Here is a 12,026-nt window from a genome sequence, read left to right as displayed (position 1 = left end):
TTGTGAGTAGAGTCACAGGCTTTGCTTTGGGAGACAAAAAGCACGAGTGTTGCAGAGTTCAGGGGGAAATGGAGCAGAGACAGGTGGTGGGAAGGAGGCAGCTCATCTGGTGTCAGCCTTATCATCATTTTTTGAAAATTAGGCTTGCCTAAAATCACAGAAATATGTTCTAGTGGGGGATGAGCAACAGGTAATAGCAGCAATTAAGCTCAAGGAGAGTGTTCCCCAGAGTAAATGAGAAAGATGTGGGGTCAGGACTACAAGTGATTTGCTTGACCTGAGAGATGAAGGCAGAAATACATAAGAAAAACGGCTTTGGAACCCAGAGAAGGAAGCATAGAGTGACTGAACAGCCCTCCTAAAGCAAACCGTGCAGCTGCTGGATAAATCTGACATCTGCTGTGCCCGGCAGAGGAGAAATGGGCTCCACTGGCTGCAGCCAGGACTGGGACAGTCACTGCACTCCCATGTGGGATAAATCTGATTTTGAGCTATCAGCTCTGATTGAGAAGATAAAAACATGTCCTGGTATCAGGCCATTTGAGTTGGTATTCAGGCAGGCAAATTAATGACCTGGGTTCTCTCCAATCTAATAGATCAAAGGCTAATTTAGTCAGATGTTGCATTTGGACTCAAAAAGATTTGCTGTGAAACACACAGTGAAGAATTAATGTGTCTCTCCTAAAGTTTCTCCAACCTCTGGTAGGTTTTTTCTTTCTACATCTCAAATTTGTTCGGACCCTGATTCCACAGGGCTCTATGCAAATCCCGTGTTACCCCTGAGAAGAAATCCCAGCACAGGAAGAACATAGAGCTTTTGCTGGGGAGGGACTTTGGACAAGGGATGGAGGGACAGGACACAGGGAATGGCTTCCCACTGCCAGAGGGGCAGGGATAGATGGGATACTGGGAAGGAATTGATCCCTGTGAGGGTGGGGAGGCCCTGGCACAGGGTGTCCAGGGAAGCTGCGGCTGCCCCTGGATCCCTGCAAGTGTCCAAGGCCAGGCTGGACACTGGCGCTTGGAGCAGCCTGGGATAGTGGAAGGTGTCCCTGCCCATGGCAGGGGGTGGCACTGGATGGGCTTTAAGGTCCCTTCCCACCCAAACCGTTCTGGGATTCCATGAATTGCATGGGATGGCTCAGAGGAGAGTTGTTCCCAGGCACAGCCCTGCAGGGGCTCAAGTCCATTGCCTTGAAGGGGCCCTGTCCCACCAGGGCTTGCATGAAATAAATAGAAATAAAAATTAAAAGCCATAACATAAGAAGTGTTGACTGTGGAAAATTTACCCATTTGGTGCTTGCTAGCTTGTCAGTGTGTGCCCTGAGCCTGGGCCATGGTGGTGCCACCCCTGCGGGGGATTTCACTTGTACCTGAGCAGCAGCGCTGGTGTCAGGGTGGGCATGCAGGGATTTCTGCCCCAGTGCACTCACCTGGCGCCGGGAGCTGGTGGGAGAGCCCCCAGCCCATGGGAAGGATGCCTGGCAGCAGCTCACTGCATGCAGGCCTCGTTAGCAAGGCCGGGCATGGGAGCGGCAGTGGCACAAAGCAGCTCCTTGTACCGACGGGATGGGGAATGCCCTTGAGAAAGGCTGCCAGCCCGACCTATGCGAGGGCACAGCGATGGGGCTGAAACTCATTAGCAAAGTGGATTGCTCTTAATGACTCCATTGATTTTTCCTCAACAAGACGAGAAACGGACAAAAATTAGCACAGTATACAATGACTTAGTGCCGCCTCCCGGCATTTTCTTCCCGTCCTTTCTGCGAGCGCTGTAAACAAAACCAGCCCGATGAAAAGGGTTCCCAGCGCGGGGCCGGGCGGGGGCTGCCCAGCCGGGCCCTCAAAGGGGCCACTGTGTCCCCAACCCCGGCAGCCGCAGCAGGAAGGGCTGGGGCTGCACCTCCTGGCCCTCTGCCTCCTCTGCCTCCTGTCTCCTCTGCCTCCTTTCCCTCCTCACCCTCCCCTGCCTCCTCTCCCACCTCTCCCTCCCTGTCCTCCCCTCCTTCCTCTCCCTCCTCAGCCTCCTCTTCCTCCTCTCCCTCCCCTGGCTGGCTCAGCCCTCCGGCACAAGGGGCCATTGATCCAGGCAGTGCTGTTACTGGCCTGTCACCCACACCGTGATTTTTTTTGTTTTCTTGTGATTCCTGTGATTTTTTTTTTTTTGTTCTCTTTTTATTCCCTAGAAGGGAGCAGTGATGCATCCCTGGCGGGGCTTCAGGATGGGAGCACTTTGGAAGTGCAGCCAGGGGAGAGAGACAGGGGATGAACCTTTCTGGTTTGGGTGCAGGTGGCAGGAGAACATCAGGCTGCCTTTTAATTGACCATAATTTCACACACTCGTTAAGAAACACTCATGGTGTCCTGTGGATATCTACAAAAGCAGACAGTCGGGTTTTGAAACTTCAGAGCTGGGAGATGGCATTTGTCAGGAGTTAGCTGAGTTTGGAGGTTACTGTTCTCATCTTTCTGAGCATAGTTCATTTACACTTTCGGTCATTACAATTCTCAGAAGTCACAGATTTGGAAGGGACCCACAACAATCATTGAGTCCAATTCTTCATTGAGTGGCCCATACAGGGATTGAACCCACAATTTACTTAAGTCGGTGGGTGGCCCATATATAGTAGCAAGTTAGTAGCCACTTGCTCTGTGCCTCGGGCTTCTCTGGGTGCAGGAGCCTGCTCCCCTGGACAGAACTTGACTGGCAATCATGGAATCATGGAATGAGACAGTGATTTGGGTTGGAAGGGACCTTTAAAGGCCATCTGGTCTGGCCCCTGCAACAAGCAGGGGCACTTCCACTAGAGCATTGTGGTTTCGGTAAGCTCTTAGCTGACCATTTCCCATGAGGTTTTCCCAGGCCCACCAGGATAATTCCCCATCTCAAGCACAGCAGCCGCTCAGTGATCAAGGGATCATCTCCTCCAGCATCTGTCAAGCATCCTCTGAAATAACCAAGGGGTCAAAATTGACATTTTAAAGTATTTTACTGGATTGGGGCCAAAGCTGCCTTTCTGCTCTGCCAGCAGGGAGTGACAGCCCTGCCCGACCTTTCTGCCCAAGGACACAATCCTTGTCTTGTATTTCTGGTGCAGCAGGGAAGGCTGTGCCAACAGGGCACTTTATTCCTTCTCTGATCTTCCTGAGTAATGCTGACCTTGTTATTACTGAGAAAAATGCACTTAGGGAGTAACCTTTAGACCAAAGCTTTGTCAGGCACCATCAGGAGTCGCCGCAGTCTGGGCATCACCTGAGCTGCTCGGGTCACCAAAAAGACACAGATGTGTCCCTATCCCTAGCAGTGTGAAGATGGAAATGACATTTCTGGAAGGATCAGCCTGGTGGGAGGTGGTGTGTCCCTGCCATGGCTGGGCCTTGCTCAGAACATTGGCTTGAAGCAGTTCCTTGGCATCCCTTTGAGAACTGAGGCACTCAGCAGCCATGGAGCAAACCCAGCAGAAGAAGAACAGCAGGAGGAATAGGAGGGAGAAGTGCAGGATGGCTTTTCTTTGGTCAGATTGGGGTCTGCTTGAGGCTTTAATAGAAGTGGTGGCCACCAGTGGGCAGTGCTGGGCCATGTGGCTCCCTCTGGAGCAGGTGAATGGATGTCCTGGAAGTTCCTTGAGCTCAGCCCTCAGCCACTGCTGCCTTTCACAGCTCAGAAGCATTTTGGGCAAAGCCTTCGTCACCACCAGCTCAGTCTCCTGGGTTTGTCCAAGTGTGGTCCCTGGCCTGGAGAAAACTGATGGATTTGTGCCTCACTGCAAAGAATTTCAGTGTTCCTTCTTTTTGAGTCACAGCTTTTAGTTCAAAAAATGCTTTTTTTTCCTTTTTTTCTGGGTCAGTGATTGCTGAGTTGGAATTTGGGCTGGTGAGTCTTTTGGGGGTTATTTTAATGTACTTAGAAAACCCTTCTGCTCACAGAGCTGGACCACGGGGAGCTGTCAGAGAACTGCACGTTCCTGGGTGTGGCCTCCAGCAAAGCTCTGCAGTCCCACCATGGGCACTGGGATTTTCACTCTGGAGCCTTTGTTCCTGGCGTGCACCCCAGATGTGTGTCCCAAATAAACTGATTGCTGTTCAGAAATGCCTCTTTTTTTTTTTTAACTTTTATTTTTCCTGCTCTCCTTCTCTAAGTGCTCAGGTGATACACCCAGTGCACAAGAACAATGGGAAATAGTCCAGAGGCTGAGATTTCGGGTCCTGCATTTGGGGCACTCGTTTGATGCACGATGCCCTGGGTGGCTTGTGCTGAACATCTCAGCTCCATCTGGTTTTGGGCAGGGGAACAAGGACAGTGGGAGCCCAGCAGGTCCTTTTCCTGCTGCTCTGCAACAACCAGCTAGGGAGGGGTAGGATATGCCTTCTCTAGACCATCCCAAGGAGAATACCCAGTGAGATGCTGCTCCAGTCCTGTGTTTGGAATGGGATAGAAGGCGTAACATGACTGGGCTGATAAGAAATCCGTGTTTTGTGGAGCTTAGGCTGAATCCCCCATCGTACAAGAGTAATTTCAATACCAAAGGTGTCTTCGGCTCTGAGGTTAAACTCTTGCTGGGTTTATCAGATGAGGGATCCTTGTTCACAGCAGATGCCCTGTGTTGCTCATAGGATTATGTGCTTCGTTGCTTCTGCCTCGGAGATTATCCTTTCACAACAGATCTAGGGGCTGTGTCCATCAAGGTGGATCTTTATATAAAGCAGGTTTGTAAATGAGTTGGCTGGGGCCCCCCTGGAATTCAGTATATGGGGGATGACATTTTTAGATGAATCGTGACAGGGAAGTGTCTCCTATCCTGGCTTCCTGCAAATTCCTGATGTCTAAGGTTTCTACCCAGCTCTGGATTTAAATGCCCCAGGTTTAGAGAGCTGCTCCCAGTAAGTGTTCCCTGGATTTCCTTCTGTGTGCTGTCTCCATGTACCAACTGGTTGGCCTTTGTCCCCGCAGGGTCGTGACTACTGTTCAGAGGAGGAGGATGTCACATAGTGCCAGCTCTGCGCTCGCCCCAGGAGCACCTCCAGTGTAAATAGATCCAACCCAGCCTTCTGGATACAATCTTCGAAGTCTGCTCGAGCGAACGGCACTCCATAACAGAAGACCATTTCCACATTATATGCTCCATTCAGTTACAGTGTTTCCTAATGAACAGATGAGGAATATTGCTAAGAACTTGTAAGGAACTGTTTTTGTTGCTGCTAGTTAAAACTTGTTGCAACTTCTCACTTTTTTCTGTGTCCAGATACGCAGCAAATCCTTAAAAGTTAATCCAAAAGACGTTGTTGATTTTCATGAGGCTTCTGGCCTGTTTTCTATCACATGAGGTAGTGTTATACCAAGCTTCCATAAGTGAACATCCAAGCATCTCAGAAACACCCCTAAGCTGTGCGTCTGTGTGCCTCTGGGCCAGAGTGCTTGTTAGTGCCAGTGATTCCAGGCTTTGGAGATGGGATGTTTTTGCCATGGCAGGCCTTGTTTCTCAGCTGAGAAGAAGCTGAGAAACTATTATCAATTAAAAGCATGTTATCACTGAAATACTGGAAGTGATGCAGGAGCAGAAATTTGTATTTTAAGAGGAAAAAGAGTTTCGTTTAACAGGTATCTTAATCAAGGACTAAGTTTGCAGTATTGGCTTTCCTGAGCACAGATGGGAGTGTGATCACAATCATTTTGAATCTCTTTTTTTCTAAGAAAATAAACATTTTACTGTTTTTATGTATTCTTGTCTTTTACCATTCCTACAACACGATATTTTAAGAGTATGGGGACAAGGAAGACCAAACCTCTCCTCTGCCTTGATGTGTCCCGTAGATCTGATCTCTTAAAGCAGCTCTGTGCCAGCTGGGGGGGGAACTGTTGTGTGTCCTGTAGAGTTTATTTTTCCATATTAAATGGAGAGGATATTACCTTCTCAAAAGCAGATGTAATATTTTTAACAAATGCTGTCATGAGTTAAAAAAAAATAAGGAAAAAATACAGCTTTTGTATTTATTATTTCAAAGAAGATTGTTACCTGTGCTGATATTTCTTCCCACTTTGATGCCATATGAGGGCAGGGTTTGCAGTGCATCCCATGGAGAAGCTTTGTCAGTATGTAGTTTGCTGACGTTGTGTTTATTTCATTTGTGTGATGGGTGTGGAATAGACTGAGGTTGCATTAACAGCATCTCTTAGGATGTGGCTAACACTGGAGTGGGGCACTCAGCCCAAATATTGGCAATTTCCCCCTGGACTTTCTGAAAATCAGATCCCTTTAAAGGATCTAAGGCCCTCAAAGATCACCTGTGACCTCTACAAATCTCTAAGTTATTGCTGAATTTCTGGACTGAAGATGTTTCCCTCTGTGGTGGCTCTGAGTGGGGCTGGACAGCCCACATCAGATGATTCCATTCCCCATCCCTGCTGTGCCATACCTGGAATATGTCCAGAAGCAGCCATTTCCCTCCTGCTGCCAAATCCCTCCTGTGCTGGATTTACCTTTGGTTTCGGGCAGGGGATGAGGCAGTGGGGACAGACCTGGGAGTTGATCCTGTTCCTTTCAGGACTGGGAGTGAGCACATCCAGCAGGAGCAGCTCTCCAAGCAGCAGCTGTGAGGCTGCAAATCAGCCTGTTTTGTGAAGGCAGAAGCTATTTCTGAGCTCTGCAGGCTCCCGTGGTCCCTGTCAGCCTCAGTCTGAGTCCAGTGGTTGCTGTTTTCCAGGACTCAGACAAGAGCTTCAGTGGTGTCCCCTGTACAAGCTCAGAGTCCCCTATGGCATGTTCAGCTTTATCCTGTTAATGGTCCACAACCCCCAGCCAACTCTGATTTCCCTAAATCCTCACTCATCTGAGCTGCTGCTTTGGTCAGGCAGCTCTGCCCAAGTATCCCCTCCTCCCTGGAGATGAAGTTTCTCTGCCTTCCTCCTGTCCCATTTCCCTTCCTGGGGCTGTGGCAGCTCATGGTGCTGCAGAGCCTTTGGGTTTGTGACAAATTCTTCAAGGTGATGTTTCTCTCCTCCTGGATATGATTTTTTTCCATAATTTACGCCATCTCTCAAGCAGGTAGCCACGCTTGGGAGAGTCGAGAGACTGCGCATTTCAATTATTTAAAACACTTTAATTAATAAAGAGTCCTGGGGCTTGATCCCACAAACCCTTCTCTGCAAAGTGCTTTAGAAAGCTTGCACAGCAGTGCAGGAGTGATGGGGCTGGGTCTGTTCTTCTGAAACATCTCCCTGTCCAGCCGCTGAACATCTTCTGTATAAATGTCCCCACACAAACTTTGTGTTAGACACATTGTGGTCTTTCTTTCAGCCACCTCTGAGTTTCAATAATCTTTTATTTCATATTTTTCTTGATGCTGCTGATGGCACTGGATACCTGTGCTTCCGTGGATGTTTTATGAGAGAGGAAGAGCAATTCCCATCTTACCTGTGCTCTTATTCCAACCAGCAGTAGGTGCTTTAGACTTCTGGATGAATTACAGTCTCCCTGCTGGACCTGTAGATGCCAATGTTCAGAAGACCTGGGTAGGCTGTCATGCTGCTGCCTGGGGAGGCACCAGGGTGGGCAGGAGGTTTGGAACCTGCTGTAATTCTTCCACCATTGCAAAATCCTGGCAGATTTTGTTAGAAGTCTAAATATATGTGGCAACTGAAGGTGTGTAATAATGTAAGCAGATTCCTCTGGTTTAAAATGCATCTTGCCTTGAAGCCCTGCCTCCCCACTGTTCTGCTCTGCTCAAATACTTTCAGCAGCATGGAAAAGAGGTTGGGAAGACAAAGGAAACTGATCCTATCTGCTACACTGTGCTTGGCTGTAAATGGAATTTCCAGGTTCCTCTCAAAAGAAGTGCCAGTGAAGTGATTTGAGGCTGAGCCTTCTCTTTAGGAGGCTGATGCAATGTTTCCTAAGCTCTAGTTCATATTCTGGGATCCTGGAGAAATGTGTGGTGAAGAAGTATTGCAATTAAACCTTCTTCTCTTGAAGTGCTTTTTCTTTTGTCCAGAGCCCTTTGCTGGTTTTCCTCCTCAGAGCCTGCTCCAAGCATTGGGAGGGGAACTGGGGAGCTGCTGCCCACCCCAGGCCCAGCCTTGGGCCGTGTTGTATCTCTTGTTTAATTACTGGGAGTTCCACTTCACCTGTGCCCCTCCAAGCCCCCTTCGCCCCCGAAATAACATTAATTTCTTCCTTTGCACTACTCAGAGGTTTGGTTCTTTTCAAGTAGGTCTCCCTGCCAGGAGCCAGCAGAGCCATCTCTCTGTCCTCAGCCCCAGGCTGACTCACTGCACCTCTCCACCTTTGTGCCCAGCAGGAGCAGCAGTGCTTTTACAAGGGGTGAAATCTTCATCCCAGGAACGCCCTCATCCCGTCGTCCCTGTGTGGGCTGGCAGGCTCTGACCCTGCAGCTGGATGGTGCTTGATGCTGCCATGCCTACAGGGGAAAGGAGGGAGCAGGATTCCATGATTTTTTCAGTGTGCCTCTACCTGGCCCCAGAGCACAACAGGTATTGGAAACTCTGATGATAGAACACAAGTGAAGGGATTGATGCAGCACCAGGGAGACATGTTTGAGCTCCGGAGACATCGCCATCATCACACAAGAATCAGCCTGGAGATAAATATTCTGTCCTCAGCTATTTCGGTTTTACCCGGTCTGTAAAACAATAATTTCCTGTCACTTCCATTTTGGAGTTAGCAATGACTCAACTCCAGATCAGCCTGGCTGACATGCCAGACCTTCAGGGTGGGAGAGGCTGGGTAACGCGTGTCTGTCAGAGAGCAAATGTCCCATGGGCTTTGCACAGAAAGGGTGGTTTCCAGTCCCACCATGGTGCTGAGACACTGGCACAGGGTGCCCAGAGAAGCTGTGGTTGCCCCTGGATCCCTGGAAGTGTCCAAGGCCAGGTTGGACAGGGCTTGGAACAGCCTGGGATAGTGAAAGGTGTCCCTGGCAGGAGGTGGACCAAGATGATTTTTAAGGTCCTTTCCTGTCCAAACCGTTCTGGGATTCCATGACCATAAAACCAGCGCCCTGACTCAGGTCCTTTGTGGGGTGTTGGTGAGTCTGAGGAACACCCTCTGTGCCAAAGTTTTTACCTGTCTGGGGCAGCCCCAGCCCAGGGGGGAAGTAACACCAGTTTGCACTCTAGAAAATCAAAAACTTTGACCTCAGCCAAGGTCACTGTGTGGTGCATGCAATTTAGTGCTCACTGAGAAAGCACATGTTTATGGCACTTCCTGCCAATGTGGCTTTATGGAGGATGCTTTTGGAAGAGCTGAGCACTGAAAGATCCTGCTTTGGGTCCTGGAACTGCTGGGCAACTCTCATTTTCAGGCTGAAATCTCTCTCTGGTTAATTTAATTCTATAGGTGTTTGGATAAGAGGAGACAGGAAATGCAGGGATGGCTTCAGAGGGGCACCTTATTTGCTTTACTGTTGGGGAGGTCAGACATCCAAAAGAGTTGGGTAAGTACTGAGTGAAGCTCCCATTGTTGTTACTGTGCTGTTGTGACAAGGGAAAGAAGCCCCAGCTCAGGGGCCTGCAAGGTAGGAAAGCTGGTAGAACTCACAAATGCTCATGTCTTTGCTTTAAAAAAAAAAAAATCATATTATTTTCTTTCAATTTAGCTGCACACCTCTACCCACGGCATCCAGGCTCCCTTTGAGTTTGAAGATGGGAGAGTCACCATCATCATCATCTTCAGGATCATCTTCTGCTTCTTCATCCTTGACACATGTGGGACTGAAGCTCCTTCAGAAAAGCCAACTCCAACCTCACGGACACCCATGGCAGCAAAAGGAGAAGCTTGTGATTCCTTCCTTCTTGGAATGACTCCCTTCCTCCTCCGTGCTGCTCTGCCATCCTGGATGGAGCCTGGTACCCTGGAGCAACCATCCTTCATCCCTGCAGAACATTCCCCCCATAAAGCCCTTGAGGTGTGAGTTCAATGGAAAATTTATATATTCTTTTAATATGTATGTGTTAAAAAAATTAAATTTTGTGACAAAAAGTTCTTGAGATCCATTGCTGTGAGAAGCTTGAGAGCTCCATGTGGGAACAGAGCATATTCCTGGGGCTTTGGCATTCTGCTTTTGTGTCTATTAATAATCCCCCAGAGTGAGTCATATGGAGCTGCATTTATGCACTGACTCGGAGAGAGCTGCTACCCAAAATAGCAGCTCTGTAATTTTTTATGATGCTGTAATGCCAGAGCAGTGAAGATTGACATCGTTGGAGAGAGATGCTCCAGCCTGGCAATCAGAGGAGCTGTGTCCAGCCCCACCAGGAACGTGGGGAGCCACGTGCTGCGTTACATAAAACCGCCGAGAGCAGCACGGGGCGCAGATGCCTTTTCTGTCTTCACCTGAGCATCTTCTGCCTGGTTTTTTCTCCCTTTAGGCCTTTCTAAGCCTTCTTTGCTGATTTTCTTCAGTCGTGAGGGTCACTGGGCCTTGAGCAGGTCTTAAACCAGCAACCTTCCTGCCAGGAGAAGAGATCTGTAGGGGAATCCTGAAATGCATCAAATTCAGCACCACCAGCTCATCCTTTTTCTCACTGACATTGCTGCTCCATATCCCTCCCTGAAACCCTGAGCACCCCCTGGGCCAAGGCCTGTGCCCACAGTCTGCCGGCTCCTTCCCAGCGTGGTGTTCCCGACTGATGGCAGCCCTGGGCAAGGGGCACAGAAACACTGGGATAGGGCTTGGGTTGGGCTTTTTAGGGATGAATCTGGTTTTCTGGATTCCTTCTCATTCTCTGCCCTGCACTGCTGCCATCAGGCCTGTCCTGGAGTGGCAGCCAGTGGGGCATCCGGGACATCCCAGGTTGGCCCCACTGCTCCCCAGTACACCTGCAGGGACCAGTGAGTACCACACAGTCTGGGGCATGGTTTTGGCTAAAATGCCTGTGCAGGAGCCCAGCCCTGGTACCCTGGCATCACACTGCACTCTCCCCCAAGGGATTAATGAAGATGAATTCGCCTGTGCTGGGGATTAATAGCCTGGGTGAACTTTCCCAGGCAAACAGTGTTTTATGGGCCCCGTTCCAGCTGAAAATGTTTATTATCTTTACCTTTTCATGGAGCACTTTGGGAGAAAATGGGACTTCTGCCACAGCAGCTTTGGGGTGATGTGACTGATGGGATGAGCAGCAGCTGAGGCTGAATTTTGGGCAGAGCTGCTCAAGTCCTTCGTGTGACCTGTAGAAAATATAAATGTGAAAATTGAGTAGCAGGCCCTCGATACAACCACTGGCAAAAATTAATTAGTACAGGTTTAGTCGGAGGGGTGAGGACCTGGTGCCACCAAGCCTCCTTTTCAGGCATCCCTGCAAGGGGCACCCTAGGGGAGGGTGAGTGTCAGAAACCTATTCAGACCCAGGAATAAACCTCAATAGTCCTGATTTCTTGTTATTAAGGAAACACAAGAGAGGGGCACAGCCCACCCTGGCTGTCAATTCTGTTTTATTTTTGCCTTTGAAGCAGTCACATCCCTCTGCCTGCATGGGCAGCACCACTGATGACCCATGGATTGGGTGCAGGACACTTGCAGAGTGTCCCTTTGAGGTACAAGGGAGGCAGAAAAGGCCTTTGCTCCAAAATACCCAAGTCCTTAAATCCTGCTGTTCCCATGAAGGAATTTAGCCCTTCCCTAGCAAGGCTGGTGTTTCTACCTAGTATCATAAACACTGCTCAGCATTTCAACAAGGACTTGAATTTAGGGCTTCTGCATCTTAATCCTAACTTCCATAGAGGAAAAGCTCATAGGAAGAGCGGTGGTGGAGGAGAGCTCAGAACAGAGGAAGGATGAGGGATTTGGCCTTCCAAGGCTCACCTCATCAGGCCCAAGTGGTTTTTTTCACTCTAAATAAAACAGGTGCAGCAGTCAAAATGAACTTTTGAGGGTCCGGATTCTGGATTTTAAAAATAAAATAGTAGCGCCCAAGTTGTAGAGAAAAGGTTGAAATAGCCCAATTCGATGTGGCTGCTGAGAGCATTTCCAGTCCAGTTTCAACTGAAAAGGTGGTGTTTGGTTATTACAGT

General features: G+C 49.1%; 1 protein-coding gene across 2 annotated transcripts in view; it reads left to right on the top strand.

The window, feature by feature from the left end:
- The window catches only part of C8H1orf21 (chromosome 8 C1orf21 homolog), a 107,187-nt gene extending 101,467 nt beyond the window's left edge, over positions 1 to 5,720 (top strand). For both annotated transcript variants that reach the window (XM_085068700.1, XM_085068701.1), the window contains one exon: positions 4,952 to 5,720. In XM_085068700.1, the coding sequence (XP_084924826.1) occupies positions 4,952 to 4,990 (39 nt within the window). In that variant the 3' untranslated portion in view covers positions 4,991 to 5,720. The remainder of the gene's footprint in view (positions 1 to 4,951) is intronic.
- The last annotated feature ends 6,306 nt before the right edge of the window (positions 5,721 to 12,026 follow it).

Source organism: Lichenostomus cassidix, chromosome 8 (genome assembly GCF_008360975.1).
Source record: "Lichenostomus cassidix isolate B80296 chromosome 8, HeHo_3.0, whole genome shotgun sequence".
NCBI classification, from domain to species: Eukaryota; Metazoa; Chordata; class Aves; order Passeriformes; family Meliphagidae; genus Lichenostomus; species Lichenostomus cassidix.
The sequence above is the reverse complement of the archived record's forward strand: the minus strand, read 5'-3'. Positions and strand labels throughout refer to the sequence as shown.